Raw genomic sequence first — 11,119 nt, 5'->3', positions numbered from 1 at the left:
TGAGTGCCACGCCAATGTCATGACACTAGACAGAAGCCCAGGAGCAGACAGACCCCGTTTCCCAGGAAAGACACACTTGCTGACTGAATGGGACCTTAGCGACTCTTAGAGGGTACATGCCAAAGTATTCCGATGCCACTCAGCCAGCTGTGTGCCAATGAGGGCTGTGAATCACCTCAATATTAACAAAGATTTTTAAAAAGGAAATTTTTACGTTTATTTTAACAACTGCATTTAATATGGAAAAGTAAAATAAATACACAACAGCATAAACAGCATACCAGAGGCAGCCTTGAAAAAACCATGCTGAAGAGGGAATAATTAGACAACAGGGGGACTATGCCTGGTTTAACCCTAAAGCGTTCATAGTTTTCCTTTTAAACCATATACAAATACAGTAATCTCTGAAGGATTTGGCAAAAGTTTATTGTTTTCTATTTCCAGTCTTTTAAAGTAGACACTGATTTACTTAGAATGAAGCTAAATCTCAGAGCACGCAAAAAAATGAACACAAATGAGCCTAAATGCAGCAATCCCGAGTGGGGACAGGAAGGTGCTTTAGCAGGTGTCCTAGGTGCATCATCTATGTGGTCACTACAGTCACCGCCCTGCCCCAGCACGCAGGCCAGTGTCTGCACTGCACAGGGCCTGGCCTGTGCCCTGGGCCCTATCACACACAAATCAGAACAGCTAACAGTGAAGCGTGGTCTTCACAGACACCTGCATCCACATACAGGGTGCCCTACAGCAGTGTGAATGTAAGGCCACATGTTTATTTGGGACAAACCATTTATGGAGTCACTTTAATAACATTATTCATTCATTCAAAATAGGGAGAGTTTTAACTGAATTAAGGTTACAGATAATTAAAATACATACATCATGACTAGCATGGTAAAATTATTTATACTCATATTTATAATGTCAAAGAAAAGTTACCACCACATTATTCCAGTAGTATTAGTGTGACATGCTCATTGATTGATCCCACAGGCAGGGCTGGTTCTAGGTTAGCGTGGTTTCAGTGTCTATTCTTCGTCTCACTAAATCAGGCACCCAGCATTTACAGAACAAATCAACACAGTGGCCAGCCACCAAGGCCAGGACCGCGCCTCAGTGAGTCATGTCGCAAGCTCTGGTATGAATCCCGCTCCCTTGTGAAAAGCCGATTCCAATTCCTCCTCAGAAGGTGCTGGTGGAGGTGGTCAGACGCCGCCCGATGTAGATCCTGAGCAGAAAAGTAAGAGGCGAGTGTGGACCCAGGACTCCACGGCCGGGCAGCCGTGAGCCCTGCTGTCCCCACGCCAGCTCAGACTGGCTGCACGGTTACCCAGTGTTCCCACTGCTGCATTCTACAGTCGCCTCATGCCCTCAACACCCCCACGAAGGAGGGACTCCCCAACCTGCATGAGCACACTATAGTCCCGGGATGCAGCAGCCTGCTGGACAAAGTCCTGCACATGGTACTGACTACCAACCTCAGAGGCCATGGCAGAGGAGGGTGTGACTCCAGGAAAGGGGACAGAAATGGAGGAGCTTGGCAGGCACGGCAAATGTTTAGGAGGTGACTGGAGAGGTGAGCCCCAGGGGGTCAAGTTAATTTTGGAAGGAAGGATGCAGGGCAGCTACCAGGTGGGAGCTGGCTGCAGACACTACCCTGACGGCTCTGCCCCCTCAGAATCTCAAGTGCTAGTTCTGGAGAAAGCTCCCGAAATCACTGCATATACACACCCAGGCGAGTCTGACCCTGAAAAGCATTGGACACAATAAATCTGGACACGCTGACATGGAGGAGCCCACCCAGGAAGCCATTCCCACAGGCAGTTAGAACTGTGGTCTCCCTCTGCCTCAGACTCGAGCCCTCCTGCCAAGTGGCACCAGCCTAAATCAGAAGCTGAAGACACCCAGTCTGTCCAGTGAGCTGCAGCCATAGAGCACCGTCGCCCAGCAGGACACGTGAGGCTACCACCCCGAACAGGCTGGGGTGAGCCAGAGAGAAGAGCAACCCCGCCTCCCCGATTCATGCCCAGTGCCTCAGTGCTGTCTGGGTCAAAGGTCCTTAGGATCTGTAGCTGAACTTGTGTGTTTTCTGCATCATTAGTGCAAGAAGCCAGAGGAGAGCCTTGTGTCCCGGCTGAGGGGACTGCAGGAGTCTCGAGTGACAGCACCTCTCTGCAGCAGAAACAGGTGTTCAGAGCGTGCACACAGCAGGCCCTGAGGCGGGGCCGGCCATCTGCTCCTGCACGGACAGCGCGGCTAAGGCAGCCAGCACCAGTCCCGCGTATGTGCCCTCGCCTATACTGGCAGCGGCCTGCGGGGGCGGGGCTCCCAGGGTCATGGTCATGTTTGTTTCCTGACCTAGACAATGATCACACGGACAGGTTTGCTTACATAGTTACATAAGCTGTGACTTATGGCCCATTATTTCAGTAAAATGCTTAAAAGGAAGTCACTGAGACCTAGAACTGTCCAGGCAGGCCATGCAGGATCACTTACCCCAACCCAATGGCCAACAGGTGTGAGAGCAGCAGAGATGGAAGGAAGACTTTGAGAAACTCAGCTGAAAAGACACCCCCCTTCTTCATGACACTTGTGTTCCTCATGCTGAGGGTGGCCGTGCGCTTCGGGTGCCTGAACAGGAACTCCCTGCAGAGGGAAGAGCTATAAGTTCACTGGCAGGCTCCGCCTCAAAGCTAGTTCATGATGCTCAAAACACTCACTTAGGGGGGATGTTTTCCGGCCGGCTTGACCAGTCCCATATCCAGTCTGAATTTTTCTTCAGGATGCTTTCAACTTCTTTCCTTCTCTCAATGTAATCTTCTTCAGACTAAGAGAGAGTGAATGTTAAAAACCGAGGAACCACCGCCCCCCGCCCAGCATCAGACCAGAGGCTGATCTCAGAGCCGGGTCCGTGGGCAGAGGGTGAGCCGTGGAGCTGCATCTCACACTCTTCCCCCTTTACGAACAGACAGACATTGTAGCCAAAGCCTCAACTGTGAGATCTGGTGGCAGTAAGAGCAGCAAATACTGTCCCAAGGAAGCAACATGAAGGGAGGACAGGGCGCCACAAAGACGCTGAAGGCGAGCTGGCACAACAGAAGGAAATGAAAACTGCGAACGCTGTGGAGCAAACTGTTGAGAGAAAGCTGCTCTCGTGTAAAAGGGCAGGAAAAGTCAAACTCCTAGACCATGATCCAGCTACATTTGTAAAATCATGCAACAATGCACTAGCGAAAGGAGGCTTTAAAAAGTAGGATTATAGGTGCTTTTGCATTTTAAAAATTCTGTATCTGAGCATAAAATTCCTTTTTAGGATCCGAAAAAAACAAATTGCTTAACATTTTAGAATTGCTCCAGAATGCAAAGCCAACCAGACATCAGGGCACCCCAGTTGGGAGTGGACCCAAGTGTCTGGGGCAGGAGCTCCTGCAAGTCCTGGAAGCCTTTGGTGCCAGACAAAGCCTGGGGAACAAGGATTCCTCCTGTCCTTCTGAGGGCACCATCCTGGGAGGAAGAGAACTAGGCACTGGCTGGAGCAGCACCTAAGGCATTTCCTGTGTGCCCAGCTGAGCGAAGGAGGGCCGGCCTTCGCCACTGATGCACATCTGCTAGGGCCACCACCCTGTACTCACTCTCACAGCAAAGCTCAGTGCCTGACATGTTAGAACAGGGACCTCGGGCTGAAATGACCAGCCTGGTTAGCTCCTAACTCTAAACCACCCGAGCACCCACCAGTTAGCATGGCCTGCGGACAGTTTCTGGAAGCAACTGGCATTGCTTCCTCTGCATGAGGAAGGCCCATCAGCATTTCAACCACAATGGTAGAGCTGCCCTGAGTGGCTTATAGAGAATACTGGCTCTCCCGTAGACATTAAAACCCATTCACAGCCCAACCTATAGTCAAGAAGGCTGTGACTACCCACTAATGACCCCAGATACCCTTCCCACAGGCCACTCACACCCACTCCAGGACATAGGTATATGGGATAGAGGGCCCCACCCTTTATCCTACCTAAGCCCATAATTAGTCAGCTCAGTGTGAGCCCGGGTGTAGAGATGCCCTCACCCCACACGTTCCAAAAAAGGCAAGAAACATTCTCAAAGCCAGACGTTTCTCTACTAGGTCCCACTGCAGACTGATCACAGGAGCAGATCACATACTGCACAGCCACCCTGGCCTACCTGAGAGCTGTTCTTTTCTCCAATGCTATGGCTGTCCGTCTCAGATGCTCGGTTCGTGTCCTGTGGGGTCTGTGAGCGAGGCGGGCTAGAAAATGATATGAATGAGAGTGCGAAAAACAGAACGTGTTAGCATTCTCTGCATCAGAGGCAAAGCTCTGCGGAAGGGATGGCCAGTGAGGAGCAGCTTCCCTTCCACTGGCACAAGGCCAGGGCCAGACCCATCTCCCCCCTTCCAGCTGAGCCCAACAAGCGTCCACCAGCCAGTCCCAGGAGGACACGGGATAGCCTGAGGGGGGTGGTTTCGTCACCCACTAGCTTTGTGGTCTGTTACACAATCCTGGTGAGCACCTGGCCTTTGATCTCGGACTCAGCCATGCTGCCTGAGTCACTGGCCGTGCTGAGGACAGTTGCTCCTGACAAAGCTACTGGAGGTGAGGGGGCAGAAGCAGGGGAGGGGACAGGACAGTGTCTGCCCCTTGCTGCATCGTGGTCCCTCCTTCCACCAGAGGACAAGGAGCCGCTGTCTAAGGGAATGGGCTCCAGTCGAGCCTGCTCGCTCCTAGTACAAGCAGCACTGTGGCATGCATGTGTCTGCACCCACCTGTCACAGTGAGAACTCTTGGAGCTGCTCCGTCCAGACTCATGCTGGGCATCCAGCAGGATTTTCTCCATGTCACCATTATAAACAGAAACTGAGGCTGGCACGCTGCTGCCGTTCCCGTTACTGCTGAAGTGCAGTTCCACCCAGGAGCCTGGGGACAGAACAAGGGCAGAGCTCCCATTTCTACCCGTGACCACGTCCACCCTTCCGTTCCCCAGAGGAGCCGGGACACACGGACGGCTTGAGCCACACCCATTTCCAGCTCGTGCAGCACAGCTGCGGGTCCCGCCTCACCCTCCTGAGGAGCTGGGACATGTGTCTGCAGCAGCAGAGTCCAAATGACCGGAGAGCTTTTATGCACTCAACTTTTAGAAGAGGGTGCCAACAAAAGCTTGAGTTTTAAATGGTCAGGTTTAAACTATCTCTTTTCAAGATTCCCACACACCAGCGGCACATTCTCACCCTAAGGGCCCAAGTATTATCCTTGCTGCTCCGTCTTGATTAACATCAGGAGCCAGAGGAATACACCCTGGACACAACAAAGGTGATTTCTGACTGAACTTGACTAAGCAGAGCAAGCCATCCCCCCAAGTCACCTGGCTGAGTCCTCTCGGAGTGAGCTCAGCATTTCTAACTTGAACTAAAAATTAACGTTATAAATCCCAAACAAATGGATTCTACCCAGACAGGTTTTATAGATTCAGAGAACTGCCATGTCTTACCAAACAACACAAAAGCCACCCTCACCCGCTGCACAGAACCCTCGAGTGAAGCCACTACTTTCAGCGAAGCTGCATCTCCCAAAGGCCAGTGCTGGGCGTGAACTGGATGAACTCCCTCCACCCAGCTGAGCTGGCGCATGTGGTGAGTGGCGCCCGCGGTGCTCAGGGCTGTGCACCCGGATGACAGGTCGGTGTACACAAGGGGGGCGTGGTCTTTCTGTCTGTAGCAGTTCAATATTCAAGATAACAGCCTTCCTCCATCTGAATGTGTCGCAAGTAGCTTGCACTGTTTGTCTTTTCACGCCACATCTTCTAATGAACATAAACTCTTGATTTTAATCAGTCAGATTTTCGACCTCCTCCTAATCTGAGGTCATGAAGGTAGTCTACTGTATTATTTTCAAGAAGCTGCACTGTGCTGACACTCATTCAGACCTGGGTTCAGTGAACCTGCAGTAATCTGTGCGTGTGATCTGACCCGGGTAAGCGGGTAAGTTTTTTCCATTCACTGACCAGGCGGCCTCTGCTCGGGCTGGGAAGAGCACGGGCCCAGGACCGTTCTCTATTTTGTGCCCTGAGTCTGTGTATCTCCACATCTGTGTGTCCCTAGATCACTGGTAGAGTAGGGACAGAGTGAAGGCAGAGTGAACAGAAGACTGAAAAATCCATGTTTTGGGCAGCTCAGCAAACTAATTATATTACAAGAATCACCTCCCAAAGGTGAGGGGACTGAGCAGCTGGTCCTAAACCACCGGGCTGCACCCCAGCCACTCAGGACTTTCCACACTGAGCGGCACCTCCTTCTGAAAGTCCACGGACCCTCAACAGCCTCTATCATATTAGAAAAAGGCGTATCAGGACACCAGCCTCCCAGTGCGCTTCTAACAAAACCATCACTCAGATTTTCAAATCAGCGCACGTTCTTCGCTGGCCTCCTCGCTGCGTGTCATGAACACAGCAGGAGCCCAGGCCACTGGGCCCTCTCTGAGCAAAGGCTACTGTGACTTCAGAGCCTTCATTTCCAGAGACTCACTGTGTCATCATCAAGGCTGCCGACCATCTTCTGCGCGTTCTGATCACCCCACCCCCACGCATCAATGTAAAAGCTCAAGCCCTCCTTCCTCCCCTGGGACCCAAGGTGATACTCAGCCAACTAGCACGCCAGCTCTGGCGCGGTGGCATGGAACAGTACCACGGCCCCGTGCTGGGCACAGTTCCATTTTCCTAGGTTCAACAGGTTAGTCGGATTCTGGGCCTGGCTTAACGTACTAGATCAGCTCACTATGGTATCTGATGTAAACAGAGTCTTTGGATACTACCTCTGATACATGTGTGAGGGTTTCCACACCAATAACCAATTCTCCAATACCAACTGGCCGTCTAACAGTTGAAGTCAATGCCGCCACTACCGGCAGTCGGGGTCAGGTCCCACAAGTTAAAGGGCTTAGTCCCATGAGACTGCCCCCACATCAGATACCAGCCAAGGGGATGCCAGGCCTCCCCCCCCCTGCCTGGCAGACCACACATTCTAGAGTTCCTACAATACCCACCCTCCACACACACTCACCAGGACAACTCCCGAACTTTACTGACGTTCACCCATTTACCAGAAAGGACACAACTCAGGAGCAGCCAACTGGAGGAGACGCCAAGAGGCCTCTCCCTGTGCACCACCCTCCCAGCTCAAAGGTTCCATAGCCCAAGCTCTAGCCCTAGCCAGTTTGGCTCAGTGGATAGAGCATAGGCCCTGGGACTGAAGGGTCCTGGGTTCGACTACAGTCAAAGCCTTGTACCTTGGTTGCAGGCTCAATCCCTGGCCTCGTGCGTGAGACAATCAATGGATGGTTCTCTCCCTCTTTCTCTCCCCCTTCCTTCCTCTCTCTCTAAAAATCAATGGAAAAAAATATCCTCGGGTGAGGATCAGCATAACCCAATCTCCAGTCCCTCCTCCTGGATTCCACCCTCTGATCACTGAGCTGGTCTTTCCACCTGCACCCTGAGGCTCCCCAGGGCCTCACGGGTCACCTCATGAGCAGACTCCTGTGTTCCACTGGGACTCCCTACAAAAGGGGCTGTTGATGAATAGCAAAGACAATCCTATCATTCAAGAACTCCCAAGGGTTTAGAGCTCTGTGCCAGTAAACAGAGAACACTAAATAAACAATTTTAAATGAGGTATAATTGATACATGACATATTAGTTTCAGGTGTCCATATATTTTATTATACCTCAAGGGCCAACTCAGGGCTCCATGGAGACAAGTACTAATATATGCTTCTTAGAATCATCTCATAAAAAGTCCTAAGCATCCTTGAGAAAGTAAAAATCCCATTCTGCAGCAAAAGCTTTGGGTCTACAATATGTATATTCCAAGGAATGATTTAGTGAAGGGCAAGTTGTATTATTGACTTTAAACAACTGGAAAATGAAGAGCAAGTATATGAACGTACTTACATCTTGTAAGAAAGATGGCGTTACGGTTACTTCACGACCTTAGAAAAGTTTCTCAGAGTCGAAAATCATCTACCAAGTAACTGGCCTCATAATGAGGCCTGGGAAGAAACAGGTGCTGTTGCTGATCAAGGCAAGCCCTCATTCCTAGCTGCCCAGCCACACCTGCTTGTATTTTACGATAACGACACAGCAAGCCAACCTCTGAGCAAGGTTGATGAGGGTAAGTGTCCACCAGCTCCAGCCTTTTCTGGACAGACCCAAGGGAATGGAGCCCCACAAGGCCACCCCACAGCCCCAGGTAGCAGGTCCCATCAGTGGCTAAAGAGAATCACCTGTGGTGCGTTTCCACTGTTCCCAGAGGCCAACCCACTGCACTCTGCAAATTCTGATCTGCAGTGCTAGGGCAGGACCCCAGCAAATACAGTCTCTTGGAAAAGCTACAATGAGAGGCAGGGTTGAAAATGATTGGCTAGAGGGAATGACAAATATCCAAACAACTTTCTGTAAGTGAGATCAGTGTCAGAACTGAGAGGGAACGCCTGGGGCAGAGCAGCTAAGGGGAGGGAGGGGGACCACCACCCTAGTCACAGAGGGCTGCTTCCCTGGGAGAGGTGGCACAGGAACAAGCCTTGACTGAAAAGTGATTCCCCAAAAAGGGAAATAGTGATTCTGAACATAAAGCCATCTGATTTTTCCTTTAATGTTGTCCCTTGCCCACTGGGCTTGATGACTGTGACCATCTGTGAAATTAGTAATTGGGCTAGGACTCAGATGTCTGAAACCCCTTTATGCTCTCAAACTGCATGGTACTAAAGCCCCCTCAAATAAATCATTAGTTCTCTCTTCATTCACTTCTGTCCGTGGTGAGCACCTGGGAAGAGGTGGGGCTGTCTCCCACGGAAGGCTGGGTACCGAAGGATGCACTCAAGCGAAGAGGGGCCTCCTGGGAAGGAAGCCATGCACCTCCCCTCCCCTCCCCCCGCCCTGTGTAAACATCGGCCAAAACGCCATCTCCCGGCTGTTCAGCAGTCGTATATCTCCTGACAAAAGGCATGAGAACACCTTGCAAGTCAACAGTTCTAACTAGATGGGCCAGGAGGTGAACGGGGAAAACATTTGGTCCTGGCCAATACAAGGAAAGAGGAACGTGCTGCTGTTGTGGGTTTGGCTGCTCAGTCCTAGTCAGACGTAAACAAGAGGGAACCGAATCAAATCAGAGCGGAGGGCAGGCCAGGAATCCTCGGGTTCACATTTCCAGGGCAGCTGCCCTTCCCCAGGGCTCCTCCCACAGACCGGAGGCAGGCCTGTGCCCTGCCGCACGTACACAGGAGCAAATGGCCCAAAGAGCCCTTACCATGAGTTTCCACTCCCTGTGTAACCACCTTTTTATAGAATAAGCAAAACAGAAAAACCCATCTTTTAATTCGTGAGCTGGCCATTTTGCATGGCCAGTGACTCAGCAGTTCGGTGTCAATCAGGGGAGGGAGACCTGAGCCCCTCGGAGGACTCGGAACCTTCCGAACTAAATCTGAACCAGTAAGGAAAATAGTTAGCAAGTAAGTAGTTTGATCATTAGAAAAGGGGTGGTTGTAAGGCACAGGAAGGGTTTATAAAACACCCCTTGAGTCTTGTGTGAGGAAAGACAGCAAAGATTTAATCCCTTAATCTAGTTCAAACAAAATAATTAGGCAATTTCAAAATTTAAGATTACAGATTTTTTTAAATGTGGGTGTAATTTTTAAGTACATTATACAATGTATTGGGCTAATAAGCTCACTAACTTTATCTGAATAATTAACGATTTTAATATTCATTCTGGAAGGTCTGAACAGTCCTCTACAGCTTATTTACATGCTCATTCTGCTTAGTAAACTCTTGCTTCAGAGAACACGAAGGTCGACGGCCACCGAACCCTGCCCCCCACTCCCCGGCCCCCGGATCGCTGGATGGGCCCGGGGCACCCAGGCCCCGGGGCGGACCTCCAGGCTGCCACCACTCAGCTGCCAGGAAGCAGCGCGGCCCGGGGCGCAGGGCGCCAGGCAAGGTGCGCCTAAGCTCTGCACCGGCTGCAGCACGGAGCAGCCGGAACCGGTCCTCCGGTTTCTTTTTTGAAGCCACAGATCAATGCTGAGCTTTGTTTCGGAGCGACTTTCCAGTGCAAGTGGGACATGTGCACACGCCTATACCCTTTTTTTAAACGCTGCCCACCTCTTACACTGGGAAGAGCAGCCAGGGCCCTCGCGAGTCCTAGCCGACACTAGGGCTAGCACTGCCGCTCGAGGTCCACAACCCCTGCCCAGTCTTCCGCTCGCTACAACCCACTCTGGTCTGAACTACACGGTACGAACGGGAACACGGTCTTTAAGGACCGTGGCATCTCCAGTTGCCCTTCGCTGCAGATTTTAGGCCTGCTGGTGGAATCAATCCGTGTCCAGACCCCCCAGCCGAGAGCTATCCCCGCGGACAAGGCAACTGGGGCCCTCCCGCGTCCCGGAGACCCACCTGGCGTCCCCGGACCCCCGCCTTTGGGCAGTGAGCGGCCCGAGCCCGCTGCGCAGACCCCCCGAAGGGGACGGCGCTCCCCGCCCCACAGCGCAGCCTCGGCTCCCGCTCCCGTCCCGGGGAGGCCTCGCACTGCTGCCTCCCCGACCCCCAGCCCCGGCGGCTCACCCTGCAGGCTCTCCTCCTGCAGTCCGGGAGTCCCGCTCTGCGACATGGCGCCGGAGGGAGGGCGCTGCGGCCGGCGGGTTGGGCTGGGGTCGGGGCCGGGGTTGGTTGAGTGTCAGGCGCTCAGAAGTGGACGGCGGGAGCCGGAACACGAACACGGGGGAACAGAAGGCCAAGCAACGTCAGCCTGAGACCCCGACTGACTGACGCGCGCCGACAGACGCAAGGCAGATAAGCGGCGGATAAGCGACGGCGTCGCCCATTGGCCAAGGGGAGAGGCCTGCGCGTGCGCGAGGGCGGGGGGCGCGCGGGGCGCGTGCGGCGCGTGCGGCGCGTGCGCGGGTTGGGTCTGAGCGTCGCCTGAGGTTTGGAGTGCGCTTGCGCGGTTGGGAGGTTAGCAACGGGACACGAGTGCGTTGGGCGGGGTCTGACGATCCGGGCTCTGTACGCAGGCGCGGGGCGGGGGGGGGGGGGGTTCCAAAGCGTGGGCGGG

The 11,119-nt window shown here is 52.8% G+C and overlaps 1 protein-coding gene across 1 annotated transcript; it reads right to left on the bottom strand.

The window, feature by feature from the left end:
- Nucleotides 1-403: 403 nt before the first annotated feature.
- BNIP3 (BCL2 interacting protein 3) lies at nucleotides 404-10,894 on the bottom strand. Its single transcript, XM_081104582.1, has 6 exons — nucleotides 10,630-10,894; nucleotides 4,784-4,934; nucleotides 4,183-4,267; nucleotides 2,721-2,827; nucleotides 2,497-2,646; nucleotides 404-1,228 (listed from the first exon to the last, which is right to left on the bottom strand). Exons 1-6 carry the CDS (start codon nucleotides 10,673-10,675, stop codon nucleotides 1,183-1,185), a joined length of 585 nt encoding a protein of 194 aa, XP_080960708.1. The 5' UTR covers nucleotides 10,676-10,894; the 3' UTR covers nucleotides 404-1,182.
- Between the last annotated feature and the right edge of the window lie 225 nt (nucleotides 10,895-11,119).

Source organism: Myotis nattereri (genome assembly GCF_964212035.1).
Source record: "Myotis nattereri genome assembly, chromosome: 13".
In the NCBI taxonomy this organism is placed as follows: Eukaryota; Metazoa; Chordata; class Mammalia; order Chiroptera; family Vespertilionidae; genus Myotis; species Myotis nattereri.
This window is presented reverse-complemented; position numbering and strand designations above follow the sequence as displayed.

Bases quoted from the DNA above. Each gene is read 5' to 3' on its own strand.
- BNIP3 (XM_081104582.1), bottom strand. From the start codon at position 10,675: ATGTCGCAGAGCGGGACTCCCGGACTGCAGGAGGAGAGCCTGCAGG. The intron at 4,935-10,629 runs GTGAGCCGCCGG...TTCTGTCCCCAG, and splicing joins GCAGGAGGAGAGCCTGCAGG to GCTCCTGGGTGGAACTGCAC. The intron at 4,268-4,783 runs GTGGGTGCAGAC...ATCATTTTCTAG, and splicing joins AAGAGTTCTCACTGTGACAG to CCCGCCTCGCTCACAGACCC.